At 43.4% G+C, this 17,810-nt stretch overlaps 1 protein-coding gene across 2 annotated transcripts in view; it reads right to left on the reverse strand.

The window, feature by feature from the left end:
• The window catches only part of Actn2 (actinin alpha 2), a 94,905-nt gene that overhangs the window by 38,563 nt on the left and 38,532 nt on the right, over positions 1-17,810 (reverse strand). The window contains exons 5-10 of one of the 2 annotated variants that reach the window (XM_004662191.3): positions 17,309-17,396; positions 15,449-15,527; positions 11,891-11,972; positions 5,940-6,025; positions 4,471-4,563; positions 2,115-2,345 (exon numbers count right to left, since the gene is read on the reverse strand). In XM_004662191.3, coding sequence (XP_004662248.1) covers positions 2,115-2,345; positions 4,471-4,563; positions 5,940-6,025; positions 11,891-11,972; positions 15,449-15,527; positions 17,309-17,396 — 659 coding nt within the window. The remainder of the gene's footprint in view (positions 1-2,114; positions 2,346-4,470; positions 4,564-5,939; positions 6,026-11,890; positions 11,973-15,448; positions 15,528-17,308; positions 17,397-17,810) is intronic. The other variant, XM_045152452.1, reaches the window with a different exon arrangement.

Raw genomic sequence — 17,810 nt, forward strand, 5'->3', positions numbered from 1 at the left:
AACCACTCCGACAGTTTGGTTTCCAAATGTCTAAATGATCATTGGGAATTTTAAAACTAATATTACTGTTCTCATCAGCCACTCGACACTTCTCCAGATGTAGACAGAGATGTCTAGGGAAGAAAGGGAAAGTGGTAATAGCAGGAAGGAAAGGACATAGGTCATGAAGTTGGGAGGAGGGGAAGAGGCCATTCACAGAGCACCAGATACCATCTGAGGGCTAACCAAGTCAAGAACTCCATGGTGAAAAGGAGGAAAATACCAAGAATGAAGCTAGGCATACTGGCTCTAATCTGTAATCCTGACTGCTCAGGAGGCTAAGACAGGAAGGTTTCAAGTTCGAGGCTAGCCTGGGAAACTTAGCAAGGCCCTGTCTTAAAACAAAAATTTTAAAAGGGATGGTTGTCTGGGGAGATAGCTTAATCAGTAGTGTTTACCTCACAAACATGAGGATCTGAACTTAATCTCCAGAACCCCCATTTAAAAAGCCAGGCATGGTGGTATACATTTGTATCCATGGTGCTAGGGAGGCAGAGACAGAGAGATCTTTGGGACTCACTAGCCAGACAGTCTAAACTAATGGGTGAGCTCCAGGCCAGTGAAACAGTGAACAGAGAGCATAATCCACAATCGCCATGGGGATAACCTACAACCCCATGAAGAGGGTTCCTTTGTAAAAGAGGCAGGGATGAGGGAAAGGATGGCACCAACACATGATATTTCTATACTACGTATGTCCATAACGAATTAAAAAAATAGTGAACAGCATTCTTGAGGAAGAACACATAAGGATGTCCTCTGGCTGACCCATGCATACATGTGCATACACATGAGCATGCATGTGCGTGCACGTGCCCACACACGAACACACACATACACACAGAAACACATATATGCACTTGAGCATGGTGGCTCACACCTATATCCCAGCACTCAGGAGGCTGAAGTAGAAGAGCCATTGTGAGTTTAAAGACAGCCTGAGCTACAGAGTCAGCCTTGACTACAGTGAAACCGTACCTCATAAAACCAAAACAGGGCTGGAGAGATGGCTCAGTAGTTAAGGTGCTTCCTTCCAATGCCTAACAACCTGGGTTCAATTCTACTGTACCCATGTAAAGCCAGATGCACAAAGCGATGCATGCATCTGGAGTTCGTTTGCAATGACCAGAAGTCCTGGTATACCCATATTATCTCCCCCATCTCTCCTTGCAAATAAATAAATAAATAAAATATTTTAAAAACATACATTATGTGCAAGTTTTTGAATTATAGCTTATGTGCTTGACTTGGTGATAGAATCCTTGAATGACAAGCTTTGTGAGCAAGTATTTTTGACCACTTAAGCCATCTTCCCTGTCCCTATAATTGAAATTTTTATGTAATATATTGATACATTATTTTTTAATCCTGCATAGAAATTTTAAGGAAAAGGAAATCCCTTAAAAGTTTGCCAAGTGTGTTTTTCCCTAGCTGCTTTTAGGATTTTCTCTTTGGTGTCAATGTTTACAGTGGGCTAACTCCAGAATGCATGACCCATATACCTCACCAAGGAGGGGCGAAAGGGAAGGGCTAGGTCACGGATGAGCCTAATAAGGGTACCAAATTGGCTGTATTCGGTGAGTACAAAACTAATTAATAAAAAAAATATTTAGGGCTGGAGAGATGGCTTAGCGGTTAAGCGCTTGCCTGTGAAGCCTAAGGACCCCGGTTCGAGGCTCGGTTCCCCAGGTCCCACATTAGCCAGATGCACAAGGGGGCGCACGTGTCTGGAGTTCGTTTGCAGAGGCTGGAAGCCCTGGCGCGCCCATTCTCTCTCTCTCCCTCTATCTGTCTTTCTCTCTGTGTCTGTCGCTCTCAAATAAATAAATGAAAAATGAATGAAAATAAATAAATAAAAAAAAATATTTAAAGAAACATACACTAATGTGGTGGAACACTTTCCTAGCATGTGCAAAGTCTTAGGCTCAAGCCCTAGAACTTTCAAGAAAAGAAAATGAAGTGGTTACAGGGCCATCATCGTGTTCACTAATAGTCGATACTCAGGTGGGGAAGGCCTCCTTCCCAACAGCCTGAGGCTGCCTACAGACCACAGGGACTGGACGGCAACTACTCACCGACACCATCTTGCCCTCAGAAGGCATGAATGCTGGCCGGTTGCTAATGCGAAGCTTGGTCTGCAGTGTGTTGAAATTGATCTCCAACTGGCACTTCTCTTGCACCTTTGGGGGCTTATGCTTGCGACGGTAATCCCGGAAGTCCTCCAGCTTTTTCTGCATGGCCTGCATAGTCTTCTCAGGTGTCCGGTTCTCTAGCCAGGGGATCGTCCGCCGAATCCATTCCAAAAGCTGTTCCCAAACAACAACAACAACAAAAATATGGGTGAAAACACCTGCAAACTGCTTTCAGTTCAAAAGTAAAGGGCCCCAGTGACTTGGAGCCAGCCTACTTAATGCTTTCACATAACTGGGTGTGGTTACAATGCCCTCACTTAATGGAAGAGAAGGCAGCTATATGAACGGTGGCATGAATTCAACTGTCAACCCAGAGACGTCTAGTGACCACCCCAAAGAGACCTCACACACAGATTGAGATTCAGATCAGCACATGAAGTCTGGTGTCTTATAAAAATGTGACACTTACAAGAAATTCAGCGACCAAACATTAGCAGACAGATGCTGGATGGACTCTCAAATTAAAAAAAAAAAAAAAAGGAAAAACACAAAACAAAAAACCTCACATGGCAGAAACAGTGCAATAAACTCATTAAGGAATTGGGTTGAACTTTAAATATTTAGTTTTAAAAAAAGGTCAGATCTAATCTATTTATTCACTAGACAAATGTACTGTATAAGCCTGGATTGACTCCATGCCAAAATATATCTTATACTTTTTATGTAACTCCATAATATGTAAGTGGAAAAGATGGTGAATTCCCCAAAACAAATTCCCACACTTTTCTGCATCACTCTAAGTCTTAGAAATGACCCGCTGGGTGCCTCCTCTCTATCTACTCACATGCCTACTGGTCACTTGGAAAATGGCAGCAAACTAGAGTGAATGTGAGATAACTATACAGCCTCAGGGTCTTAGGAGAATAAAGAGTCAAGTAAGAAAAGGAAGGATTTTATTATTGACAATCATTTATCCTTTCATAGTGGACACACTTCACCACTGAAGCCTGAAACAATGATGTCAAATTAGATTTTTTAATAGCAATAATGAGAAGGACAAAAGAAAAAGGGAAGTTAAAAAAGAAAGAACACCTAGCTTTTCCCTATAGTAGCATCATGAACACAATATCATTACATGGGATTACAATCAACTACCTAGTTGGGAAGATTTATTCCATGTATTCTGATACTTTTCCAGCATATCCAATTATCAGGTAAGTTAAATCCAAGTCAAAATTATCTGGTCTTATTTATTTGTTTGTATTTTATATGCCTGATATTTAGTATGCTAGCTGATATCCCTCCCTTACCTGTGTGTATGTGATGTGTGTGCATGTGTGTGTATGTATGTTCAGGTGTGCATGTGGAAGCAGAGGTTAACACCAAGTGTCTTCCTCAACTGCTCTCTACTTTATCTTTTGAGATAGTATCTCTCACTGAACCAATCTGACAAGACAACTAACCAGTATGCCCTAAGGCATACACCTGTCTACCTTCTCTGCACTGGGATTAACAGGCTATAAAATTTAAATTTAGGTCAGGTCCTCATGCTGTGGGTCAAGTACTTTCCTGGCTGAGCCTTCTTCCCAGCCCCAAGCTTGTCTTACATATGTATCTCTATGAGAGCACAGGGCTGTGAGGCTCCCTCAGCCTGGGATCCTGTTAGGGGAAACAACCCAGGGGCAAGGAGGAGGCTGTCATTTATGGTACAATAATGATGACAAGATGAACAACTAGAAAAGTGCCACTCAAACCAAACTCTAGACAAGGAACTATAGGAAGGCACCTCCAAAAGGAAAGGCTGAAATGTTTTGGAGGGAGAGCTCTGTCCTCCCAGAGTTCCCTCTGGTCTATATGCAGACACACAGGCTGCAGCTCCTCCACGCCACAGGCTGTGCAAATCCTCTTCATACAGGGCCACTGTGCAGCACAAGCCTCCTGACCATGAAGAACACTCTACAGGATGTCAGTAGCCCAGGAAAAAAAAATGGCAGAACTATAATGTCACCTAGAGGGTCTGGCCCTATGAGGGCAGAGCTAATTCTGGGATCCCCTTTCTAGCACCTCAAAACATGTGAACTACTCTTGAACTCTCTTGAACTTGGTGAGACATTGGCAAAGAATTGTGTTGCAACAAGATGAACCACCTCAGAGATGAGGCGTGTTTTCTGCTTTCTTTCTGAGATGAAAAATACAAAAACAAAAAAAAGAAAAAAACAACCCATGAACAATCCATTTGCACCCTCTGCCTCAGCCCTGGGAGAGGGTGGACAGAGCTGGGGCCACCAGTTGCCTTTACCTCACTTGCTAGCCTCTCATATTCTTCCATCAGCCTCTCATTCTCTTGATTCACAGCAAGAACCTTACATATTCTGTTAGCTGCTGTCTCGGCCTGAAAAACACAATAGGTAAACAGGACGGCTGGTCGATGGGGATGCGTACACACAAAGCCGAATGTGGCGGGGGGGGGGGGGGCGGGGGAGGGACAAGGAACATGGTGTGTTGAATATGATGCAATCTGGGTTAGGGATGGGAATAAGATTGAGGGGATGAATTGTTTCACACCTTTTTTTTTTTTAGTTTTCACATAGACTTACACGGCAGGCTCAATATACTGTAGGGAATAATGGGGAGATACCATTAGTCTAAAACACAAGCTTGGTAAAACACAGAGCAAGTTAGTCACAGAAATATATGGGGTCAAGGAAAACAAGATCTCAGGTCACTGTATATCTGTGCACATGAACATTTCTGAACACTGTTTCTAGGGCTGGAAGGACTTTGGCCTCTAGAAATGAAAGCTAAAGTGATTGGCTCCTGAGTAGATCAATGTCATTGTCTTTGAATCTGTGGAAAGAAAGCCTCAGTCTTTTTAATGAACACATAGAACTTTCTAGATGGTATCCTCCCACAGAACTGAATCTGTCTTGAGATTCTGCTTAATTTGTTGTTTAACCTTTAAAGGAGTGGTTGGGGCAATAAATAATCCTCTACCATCATTTCTGGAGGGGACATGGGCCATGAACATGAACCTATGACCTATGACAGATCAAGAAAAGGCACATGTCTGAACAGGCTTTCTGGACCCACAGCTTGTCCCAAAGCCTCACCTCTAATTTGCCTGACTAGAGGCTGACTTCCAGTTATCAATTCCCAGTGGTGATCTTTGACGGAATGGCAGAAACAATGTGCACTTTATCCTCCAGGGTTCTCCATATAAAGGAGCAAGCGACAGGAAGATGGGAAGGCGCCAAAGGTACGGAACATTCATTCTCCCACAATGTCCCTCAGCCTGTCTTGAAATATATGAAGGCTTCTGAGGCTGTGACACTTTTATACCTTTCACTATTTCATTAAAAATACAATTAGTCTTGAAGGATGTTGGAGCAAATCACTGAATACAAAAGGTCATTTTAAGGCAAATAAGAGCAACAGGGAATGGGAAAGGATCCATCATTTCTCCTTGTCAAATTCCTTTTGACATGCACAAATACTTTTTTTCCCCCTCGAATGCACAAATACTTCTCACATTTTGCTATTGAAGTAAAGGTAATCTCTACAATGGGAAAAACACAAAAGCACTTCAGGAACTGTCTAAAGTAAAGGCTGTTAAAAAAAATCACTTGCGGTTTGGAGTTTGCTGCATTAGGTCGTTATGAAACATGGAGATTCTGAGGTAAGATGGGAAGCACATGAACACACACCTAGGAACACACACGCGCACACAGAAGAGCAGCAGCAGCAGCTGCACGCGCGAGGGACGAATACCTGCTCCGCTCCCGCGAAAGCATGGTAGAAGCAGGAAACGTAAGTCATGATGGCTCTTTCATCGGGTTTGGGAGTGTTCACAATGTCTGAGGGGGAGAAAATAACACAGGACACAAACACACACATAGGCGAAGAGGAGAGATCAGGGTGAACAAAGGGAGTAACAAATCGGCTTATACCGACCACTTTTCTGTGTGTTTCCAAGCCCAGGATTGACCCTCAGGGTGTTGGGCACACTGAAATTATCCATGAATAGAAATGTTTCATGACCCAAATGAGGACTTGTGCCTTGCAAGAATTTTAAAAAATATTTTATTTTTATTTATCTATTTGGGGCAGAGGGGGAGAGAGAGAGAGAGAGAGATGACAATGAGAATGAACGGTCATGCCTGGGTATCCTGCCACTGCAAATGAACTCCAGATGCGTGTGCCGCCATTGCCATCTTGTGCATCTGCCTTACATGGGTCCTGGGGAATCAAACCTGGTTCCTTTGGCATTGCAAACAAGTTCCTTAGTTGTTAAGCTATCTCTCCAGCTCCCCTTGCATGGATTTCTAAGTGTGTTCAGTATATAAATCTTAGAATCCATCTGCTGCTGATCAGGACTTATTTGTGACTCCTCTTTTGACCTTAGCTTTGTGGAATACAGGTCACTATGGAAGATGCTGAGGATTCTAGCAAGGCTGTCCTGCTACTTCCTAACCCCACCCTACACCTGTAGAGGCTCTCTGCTCCAAGGTGAAATTCCCTGTGGTGGCGTGCCTTTCTGTATCTTAGAGACATACTTACTTTGGCATGTATGGAAATCACCACAAGTAACAAAGCATCTAAAGAAAGGGGCAGTACTCAGCTGTGCTTATTATGCTCTTGCTTCCACTATATTACCTGAGGCAACAACCAGTCAGAATAAAGAAATGGGACCATGGATGCGCACATGCTTTCTTCTGCACCTTGGCAACATCAGGTTTTAGAAAAGAGCTTTTTTTTTGAGGTAGGGTCTCACTCTAGCCCAGGTTGACCTGGAATTCACTATGGAGTCTCCAAGTGGCCTCGAACTCACAGCAACCCTCCTCCCTCTGCCTCCCGAGTGCTGGGATTAAAGGCATGCGCCAGCATGCCCAGCTGGAAAAGAGCTTTTTTTAACCTTGCTTATCAACTTGTGTCAATAGATAGAATGAAGCTAAAATGGACAACCTGTCATTTTCTCCAGTGAAACCTATCATTGGGTTTTGAGAAGCTGTGAGTAGAGAAAACTTGAGATTGTGTGACTATGGAAACTTCTGGAAAACAAACATGAAAAGCATGCCACTGAATCAATAGAAAGCTTCAAAGAAAACTAGACTGGAAAAGACAAACGACTGCCTCCTCAGAACCAGATGGTCTCCTTACTCAGAGGAGAGAGGGAAGAACAGAAGAAAAGGGTAGAAAAGAAGGTAAGACACAAAAGGTGAAGGGTGAGCAGAGACTCATGTCTGACATCCTCACCTTCTGTGCACCTGCAAAGCATGATAATAACAGGACACATAGGCCACTATGGCTCTCTAATAAGGTCTGTCTGTATAAACTAAGCAAGTTGCAAGCTTCTGTGCAGTGCTTCCTCAGAGAGGTCAGGGTCATAACTTTTCACCTATCCCACACTGCCACTTTGAATATGACTCAAACCAAAGAAGGCATTTCTGCAAAGCTGCTGTTCTCAGCACATCTGAGAACTCCCAAGGTAAAGAAAGGAATCACATAGAGGCTGCTTCAGGAAAACCTATACTACAAAGAAAGCATATCCATGGCCAGAATGAGGCCTTTAGAATTCCAGCACATTCCTAGGGATTTCCATCACTATGCTCATGGAGGCATGGAGTCAGCCAGGACCCTTTTGGAAATCTGCAAGGAATGCTGTCATCCACAGAGCATGAACTTTACATGCTCACCTCATGGCTCATGGTGGAAAACAGGGAAATGATCTTCCCCATCCTTTAAAAGCAGAGCAGACAGTTAAAATGAGAATACCATTAGTTTTCACTACAGGGGAAGTTGATGGCTAAAGGAACCAACTGGGTACATAATAACCCACATCTGGGTTCAGAGACCAAAACAAATACCATAATGTGAGGATGACAGCAGCAGATAAAAAGGCAAGGATTTGCCAAGATACATTAATGACACAAAGAGACCTGGCCCTGCTAAGACAATGAAGGGACCGGGAAATAAGAAATGCTACTGTAACACCAGTGACAGTAAGGCTGTGCAGACAGCAATTATACATAGGGTGACATGAGTGATGAGACTGAATGGTCACATCACAGCATGCTCTGCACCTAAGATGGTTACAGTCATTAAGTGTTTGCTAGAAAATTCTTAGGCAAAATTATTCCACAAAGCTAGTTACATAGTGTGTGCGTGTTCATCTGCACCATAAAAAGGAAAGATGAAGTAAAGGAATGGAGTCAAGTGTGGCGGCATAGGCCTCTAGTTACAGTTGGAGGCTGAGGCAGGAAGGTTGCCACTAGCTCAAAGCCAGCCTGGGCTACACACTGAGTTGGAGGTCATCCTGAACTAACTACATTGCAGGGCCCTATCTTAAAAAAAAGAAAAAAACCAGAAAGATGAGCTTGGGAAATGGCTCAGTGGACCACATGCCTTACAAGCCCGTGTACTTGAGTTCTGAAGCCCAGAACCCATGTGAAAGTCAGAAGCCTTGTCGGACTTCTGCAATCACAGCACACTGACAGCAAGATGGGAGACGCAAGCAGGACAATTTCCCAGAAGCTAGCAGGCCAGACAGCCTGGTGAACATAGCAGGCTGAACAATGATAGTGGAAACTCTGCCTCAAAGTGAGGTACAAGATAAGAACTGACCCTGAAAGTTGGCCTCTGACCTCCACATGGGTGCTGAGGCATACGTGCACCCACATACACTCATAGGAACACACACATAAACACACACTGGAAGAAAGCACAAAGGAAGGAGGGAATGAAGGAAGGAATGAAGGAAAGGAAGAGGGAGTTGAGGGAATAGGAACACTGAAGTGGTCAGACAACCCAGTTTGGACTGGCTTTAGGTGCAGGAGCAGTAAGGCAAACTGGGTTCTCAGAATGAACATTGAGGGAAAATGCTCTATTTACCATTCTATGCTGCTTATGACTGCGTATGCAAATGATTAAAGTAAGATGCATTGTGGGAAAGGACATGCACAGTGAACTCAGCTTACATAACCCAAGCCTGTCAATCAAAATAGAAAGTCACCCATACCCCACTCCTAGCAACCAATTCCTCCTCTTAGATCTATAAAAGAAAGCCCCAGGGGGTAACCTGATGCTCTTGAACAATCTTGTCAAGCCCACTGCTCCCTTGCAGTATCTCTCCTATACTTGCACTTTGCTTTGGACAAAATCCCAGGCTGCTTTGCTATGTTCTTTGAACAAGGCAAGAACCTGGGACTACCTGGCCCAGATAAGGACCACCAGAAAAAAAAGAAAAGCCCACACAAATACAAATAATCTGCAGAGGACAGATGAAGAGTGCTTTGGAGCTCTCATAGGAGAATTGCAGATAGTGCATTTAGGTGGCAGCACCCACGAGTGTTTGGATTAGCAAAAAGCATTACACTTCTAACTGAAAGATCACTGTTGAGGGTTGAATTGCAGAAATGCTTGTGTCCAGTAGCTGTGACAGGACCTTATGAGGAAGCAGGGTCTTTGTAGATGTAACTGAGAGAAGATGAGGTCCTGCTGGAGGAGGCAGGGTCTTAATCCAGTGGGTGTCCTTATAAAGACGAGAGACAGATTCAGAGAAAAAGCCCCTGTGAAGACAGAGGTGCCAGAGGCACATGTGGCAGGAGGGTGGGGGAGGCTTTTAGAAGTTGACGAGGCCTAGGAAGGATCCTCTTCTCCCACAGCCCTCAGGCTCCACCAAGACCTTGAGTTCAGACTTAGTTTTTCCAGAGCCGCAAGGGGAAATAGTCTCTTTGGCTTTGAGCTACCTGGATTATGACAGTTTGGTACAGCAAGCAGCCCTAAGAGAATCAATAAAATAAGAAGTAATAAAAGATCATTGACTAGAGATTGTAGGTCCCATCAAGGAATAATATTAACAGCAGCAAGCAAAGTAATAAATGAATATAAGCTCATGGAGGGCAGAAACTTATGTAACTCATTAGCCACACAAAGCACCTGGCAGAGATGGATCACTGAGAGATGAAATGAATCTCACAAGTCTCCAAATATGTGCGTGTTTTTCTAAGTGTGTGTGATACAAGAATGCAGAGTACATGTACGTATGTGTAGATGTGTACACCCCATATGCACATATGCAAAAGCCAGAAAAGAATGTCAAGTACCCCCTCTACTGCTCTTAAATGTTGTTTCCTTGAGATGTAGTCTCTCACTGAAACTGGAGGTGCCGTTTTTTGTTGTTGTTGTTATTGTTTTTAAACCAGCCAAGTTGGCTGATTAGAGAATCCCTGTGATTCTCTGATCTCTGCCCCTGCGGAGAAAAGGGGTTACAGGCATCTGTGGCCACAACGGCTATTAAAGCAGGTGTTAGGAATTGAAGTCAGGCTCTTCCAGGCCCACATATTTACAGAGCAAATGCTCTTACCTGCTAAGCCATCTTCCCAGCCTCCAAATGCTAGTGCTTTAAATGGTGTACAACCCACATGAATTCACCACATACAAAGGGCACAAAAAAAGTATTTGAAACAGGTCCCCAGAAATTGAGCTAAGATTCAAAATAAACATGAGTCCTTTTAGATCCAACAAAATTAAATTTAGAAGAATTAAAAATGAAACATAAAAGTCTGGCTAGTACACTGATGGCTGAACATTTTATATTTTAAATTTAATTCTATAGCTTCTAGCTGGTGAAAAAGATTATTTTTCCCTTAAGTAGTAACTCTCATGAAGAGATTTATTTGTAAAACTTGTCTTCATGGTGAAGAAAAATATACTGTTACTGAAAAAATTAAACACAAAAAACCTTTTGTGTGGAACGCTTTTCACTCCAGTGTCCCTCCTCCCCTCTGGCAGGGTAGTCAAACCTTTACTATCACTTTGTACTCAATAAGGTTCCTTGCTCCTTAAAAAAATAAATAAAGCAGCCAAACCTGGTGGCCTAGGCCTGTAATCCCATATATTAGGAGGCGGAGGCAGTAGGATCACAAGTTCAAAGCCAGCCTAGGTAACTTGGTAAGACCCTATCTCAAAAATAAAAAGATGGACCAGGTATGATGGCACATGCCTTCAATCCCAAAACTTGGGAGGCAGAGGTAGGAGGATTGCTGTGAGTTCAAGGCTACCCTAAGACTACATAATGAATTCCAAGTCAGCCTGGGTTAGAGCGAGACTCTATCTCTTAAAAATAATAAAATAAAAAGATGGGCTGTTGTGATGGCTTAGTGGTTAAGACACTTGTCTATAAAGCCTAAGGACCCAGGTTTGATTCCCCAGTACCCAAGTAAGCCAGATGAACAAGATGGCACATACGTTTGGAGTTTGTCTGCAGTAGCTGAAGATTCTAGTGCACCCAATTCTCTATCTATCCCCCCTCAAATAATTAAATAAATGAAATGTTAAAAAAAATAAATAAAAATAGGAAGAGAGGGCCAAGGGTATAACTTAGTGGAAGAGTGCTTGCCTATATATGCAAGGTCCTGAATACAAAATCCAGTACTGTGTATGTGTGTGCCTGCGTGTGTGTGTGTGTGTGTGTGAGAGAGAGAGAGAAAGAGAGAGAGAAAGAGAGAGAGAGGGAGAAGGAGAGGGAGAGGGAGAGGGAGAGCAAGCTAAACAAAACTCTTAATACTCAGGACTCATGTAGCTAGGTACAAAACTTTGTCAGGAATATAATTATGTCAGATGTAATGCAGCCATAAAGTTTTACAAAGTCCCCACCACAGCTATACTACTTGCAATCTATAGGTTTCCCTGTAATTCCAAAAGCACCATTTTCATCTCACCTTCGGCATCCAACATTTTAGGAATATCCAAGTGCTTTTCTGCAATTTCCATGGCTAGGTTAATGTTTCCTATGGGGTCGTCCTGCATATAAAGCAACACAGCCAGATGTTAAACATTCTGAAGCAAGACTCTCATACCTCATGTTGCGGAGGACACCTTCCCACCCACACAGAACTGAGCTGTGTCAGTAACCTTCCTTTTTATCTTTGTCCAATCACTACAAACTTCAAGCAAGAGATAAAAAATCACAGCAACCACAAAACCCATGCAACTCCACTCTGTAAAGCATGAACAAAAGGTCCAACAGAACAAATGCTAGGGAGGCAGGCTGCTGAGTCTTTTGTCACTGATAAGAAAGAACATCCTGATGCACACCAGAGTTTATTTCCCAGCCTAGGAGAAACACAGTCTCAAGCATTCAAAAACAAATCACAAAAGACATTTTCTAGATCTAGAGTGGGAGGGTAATGTTGGAGAATGTTACTCCACAATTTGTTGGATTTTTTTTTTTTTTTTTTTTTGAGGTAGAGTTTCACTGTAGCCCAGGCTGACCTGGAATTCACTATGTAGTCTCAGGATGGCCTTGAACATACAGTGATCTTCCTACCTCTGCCTCCTGAGTGCTGGGATTAAAGGCATGTGCCACCACTTCTGGCTGTGGTTTTGGCTTTTTAAGGTAGGGTCTCATATAACCAAGGCTGGCTTCAAACTTCTGATCATCCTATCTTGCCTCCCAAGTCCTGGGATTATAGAGATGTACTCCTACCCCTTGGCTTAATATGTTGTTTTAATGCAAGGTAAGTGAGGAGTAGAGAGAATAATGGCAGGTGCTATAGGCAAAACTTTCAGTCTCTAAGAGGGTTACAAGATGGCTCTGGAAAGCAAAAATCATGTTTCGATGTGGTTAAGTAACAAAAATCTTAAAATCACAAGTAGTGGTCATTTTTTTCTGAACATTACTTTCCATTGTAACACTGGTTAAAAACATATAACAAAGTTAATTCAACCAGAAGTGTTTAACTAAACTACTGAAAAACTAGACTTGATATGTATTGTTTTGTTCTATCAAAGAAATTATTATAAATATGAAATAGACAAGGGGTAAGATAGAAAAATCTAAATGAATAGTAGCATTAGTTAGTTCAAGGATGACTTTAATCAGTTTCAACTGCAAGGCCATTTACAGATTTTAGCAACTGCAATTCTCTGCAGTATGCACAATTATCTAACACAGAGCAGATCTGAAAGGTTCGGTCTTCAAGAACACATTCAATATGCTCTAAGAAGACACCAGTGTCAGCTCACTAGCCTCCTAGAAGTTGTACTGTTTGGGGAAAAATTCTTTACAACTACATATTGTTTTAATAATGCACGTAATTATTGGATTAATCATTAAGCAAATCTTACCTGCAATCCTCATGGATATGTTTATGAGTCTACTAGTTGAATAAATAAGAGTCAGGTGTCAAAAACATGGGGATATGATGACTCAGACTTTCTGAAAACTATCGGGTTTAGACTGTAACTTAAAGAGATAAAATAATGCAATTAAATACTTCCTAGCTCAGCTACAGGTTATGTGACCTTGGATGGGTCATTGACCTGTCCACTTTCTTGGTCTGTAAAACTGGAATGATGATGCTTCTGAAGCTGAGCTTGGTGACTTATGCCTGTAATCCCAACACTCAGGTGGCTGAGGCAGGAGAACAGCCACAAGTCTGAGGCCAACCTGAGCTACATAGCAAGACCCTGTCTCAGAAAACATCAACAACAGAACAAATGGTATTGACTTCAGAGTGAAGCTTCAATGAACATGTGTGAGATTTTACGTACATTCATATGCATATGCCATATATTTATTTGATAGTAGAGTCTGGTATACAAATAGGTAAAGCATCATACCAGTCAGTACTTGTTTCTAACCCTCTGCAGATGACCAAGTCCACAGATATATGACTCTTCAAAATAAAAAGTGACCACCCAAAACTGTGAGTGAAATAGTCTATTCAGAACAAGTCCTTCTTTGACGAATGCCATGAAGGAAAAGTGCTCAGGACCCATGCACTGAAGAGTGGGTGAATTTCAGCATTCAACTATGGAACTGCATCATCATCTTTAGCACTCACGTCAACCTTCAAGTGCTCTGATGGAGACAGGCTGGGTGGGAGTGGAAGTGGGCAGGTGATAGCTCGAAGGATCTGGGAAGCCAGGACATTCACCTACAACTATCCATGCCACACAAGTGAAGGCAGCATGCAGAAAGGACAGTTCCCACACCAAAACACACAGCACACGTGAACAACCAGCCAAGCACACCAGCACCAGGAGGAAACGTGGCAGATGCTACAAGGATGCACCACACTCTTAACCCCACATCTTCTAAAGCCTTCCATCCAGCCAGAGTGGACGCTGTCTTCTCTTTGCAATGAAGCTTATGCTTAAAGCTGCTTTTCTTTCTCCTATTATGAGACAGGGTCTTTCCAGATAGCTCAGGCTGGTCTCAAACCCACCAAGCTCCTGCACTCAGCCTTGCAGCAAATGCTAGGATTACAGGTTTGTGACACTGTGCCAGGCTCTAAAATACTTTTAAAGGAAGAACTGGGAGCCAGGCATAGTGGTGATATAATAGGGATGCCCCACTATGTTATCCCTGTACTTAGCAGGCAGATAAGGAGTTCAAAGCCAGCCTAAGCTGCACATGGTGTGCAATTCCAACCTAGGCAACATGAGACCCTGTTTCAACACCCTCCTTTAAAAGAAAATGAACTGGAATACTAATTGGAGGCTTAGGTCCATTGAATTAATATTTTGTAAGCTTAAATTTCTGAAATAAAAAGAATCTCCTCACTGGATGTGGTGGTACATGCCTTTAATCAAAACACTTGGGAGGCAGAAGTAGGAGGATCACCATGAGTTTGAGGCCAGCCTAAGACTACATAGTAAGTTCAGGTCAGCCTTGGCTAGAGCAAGACTCTACCTCAAAAAAATAAAAAAATAAAAAAGAACTTCAAAATCTCTAAAAACTCTTTGTGAAGTAAGCAAGAACTAGTATCTGGTATGGGCAGTGGTGTAATTGTGATGATCTTGTGTGAGAACCACTTCTGAGTAAATATGTCTGCAGCTAAATTCTCCAGAAAGGCAAATGGAATTGAAGGCCTGGGAATGCAGCTCTGTGGCAGAGAGCTCACTGAGCATTTGTGAGGCCCTGGGTTCAATTCCCCATGCCATATACTTAAAACATAAAATAAAGGCTTAAAACATTTGAATATTTCTTCCTCCCAGAAAATATAAGCTTCACTGTCCATATTTGCAGTCTAGGAAAATAAAATCGTTAACAAAGATAAAAGCTTCAAATATGCAAAATCCTCCCAGGTTGCATGAGGTTTCTCTCCTTCGTACTTCCCACATCTTCTCATTGCCACCATGGGAAAGCCAGCTGGGAGGACAGGCTGGGGGAGCTTTGGGGACAGCCTGCCTCTGTGCTACTTAGCGCTGATGTGCTCATTCTCAGGGTGACATGCTGAGTAGCCACTGCATGCCAGGTCACCCCAAATGACCTTGTTAAGCTTTGAGTAGTCAATGAGGTCGGGCCGGTGTCTGTGGATGAGGGCACAGAGTCCAAGGCCATCTTTCCAGCTTCATAATGCAGAGGAGAAGAGGAACATGGGTTAATAGACAGAACCCCGGAGTCCCCTAAGTGAGACAGCAGCTTTCCCCACCTGATGTCATGCTTTCCTCTCCTTACCCTGAATGACAGCCAATGGCCCCTTAGTCGTCCTGCCTCACTTCCACCCCTGCTGCTCTCCTGTCCACGCTGAGCAGGCCCATCCCTGCCAGGGACCCTGCCCTGTTACCACTGTCCCAGGGTGGCTTTCTCATTCTCCATCCAGTCTCCATTTTGGTCCTTATCTCTGATGCTACCCAGTAAACATTCCCAAGGACACCCACTCGGAGCATGTCTGGAATACCCTCCCCCTAAGAGTTCCAGGATACTTCAGCAGCCACTACAGGCTTCAAGGCCCTCCTCCGTCTTTCCTCTGGAGGCTGCTTTTAAAAATATATTTATTTATTTGCAAGCAGAGAGCAACAGGGAGAGAGTGACAGAGAGAGAAAGAGAGGAAGAGAGAGAATGGGCATGCTAGGGCCTCCAGTCACTGCACATGAACTACAGATACATGTGCCTCCTCATGCATCCGGTTTTACATAGGTACTGGGGAATTGACACCAGGTCGTTAGGCTTTGTAGACAAGCTCCTTAACCACTCAGCCAGCTCTCCAGCCTCTGGAGGCTGTTTTTAATTAATTTTATGTATTTGTTTTTGAGACAAGGTGAACTCAAAGTTACTATGTAGACCAGGATGGCCTCAAATCTGTGATTCCCCAGTCTCAGCCTCCCAAGTACTGGGACTACAGGGTGGATACCACCATGCTTAGCTTACTTTTATTGTTTAAAAAGCCAAGGCATGCTGGTGAGAGGGACACTGGGTCACAATGCAGATTCTAATGGTGACAGTAGTTTCGGTGAGAGCAGAGTACAGGAGAGTCCTGTCCCTGGGAAAGTTGGAAGAATTACGAGACACCAATGGGAGCATCAGGGTCTGTCTCACCGGTAAGGGCTTGCGTCTGTCTGGGGCCAGTGGGGGAAGAGCGGGAAGGTGAGTGGAGGCATGGGGGCTCTGACAATGATCCTGGCAGGCAATTCCAGCCCTTCCTGGCTCCTTTGGAACAGTGGTTACTTCTTTTCCCCTCTGCCACCTAGGAGACATTTCAATACTATTTTTCTAACCAGAAGTACCTTCCACTCTGTTCCCTGTGACTTGCCCTTGTCCTTCCTTCCTCTCACTAGCCGCAGACCCATTTATATACATGGATAATCCACTATGCAAAGGACAGAAATATAACCAACCCCTCTACTTATACATGACAATGTATGAAGCCTGCTGCGAGACAACATCCTGCTAGCAAAGCGTATCTAGATTTCATTCATCCTGATCCAATTGGTTTTTGAATATGACCCATTTCTTTTGAGTTTCAGTAGAGCAAAGCTGCTGGACTAAGCATGAAGGGCCAGGGTGCAAGAGTCCCCAGCGACTTTGTTGAATCAGCTGGGGATTCACTACTGCTAATAAGTGGCCATCCTTTCCTAGCCTGGGGCTGGAGAGAGTCACCAGATCTGACTTGGAAGGACCCTGGCACAATACACCCTCCACCTATCAATATGTTGCTGCCTTGCTGGCATCCAAAGCTCTAATGGACCATCTTCCCCAGAAGAACTCTAGCACCAGAGATCCTTCAGCCTCAGGTATCCCACATAACTGTCCCTCAGGCAGTAAGGATACTTGTGATAAACATTGTGGTTCTCCTGGCCACCATGGACTCCAGGGACATAGGCAGCGCCTTGAGGACCCTGGCACTTACCTGGTATGGAAGTTCTGAATGTTCACATTTCTGTATGGGGCTGTTTTCCTCTGACACCATAGTAGCAGACCCTCTTTGGCAGATGTTTCTGTAATGACAACCAACAAAAAATTTTCCAGAGGGGGGAAAATAATGCATGGTATAGTCCACTCAATTCTAGTCACTTCTGAAACAGACCTTCCATGGGGTTAGTCCTCCTGCACCATCTCTGTTAGGAGGTTGTGCAGGGAACAGGGACCCCAACCTAGCAACTGACTTCTGATGACACTTAATGGACTTCAGAAGGACAATGCAGAAGTGGCTATAGGTTATCACAAAATAAATAAACAAAAATACTAAAACCAGACTTCATTCAGAGGGATTCTCAAGTTAAACGTTTAAAAAACATTTTATTTGTTTGTAAGAAGAGGGAGAATGGGAGTGCCAGGGCCCATAGCCAGATACACACACTACTTTGAGCGCCTGGGAAATCAAACTCAGGTCATTAGGCATTGCAGATAAT

The sequence above is a fragment of the Jaculus jaculus genome, chromosome 6 (assembly GCF_020740685.1).
Source record: "Jaculus jaculus isolate mJacJac1 chromosome 6, mJacJac1.mat.Y.cur, whole genome shotgun sequence".
NCBI lineage: Eukaryota > Metazoa > Chordata > Mammalia > Rodentia > Dipodidae > Jaculus > Jaculus jaculus.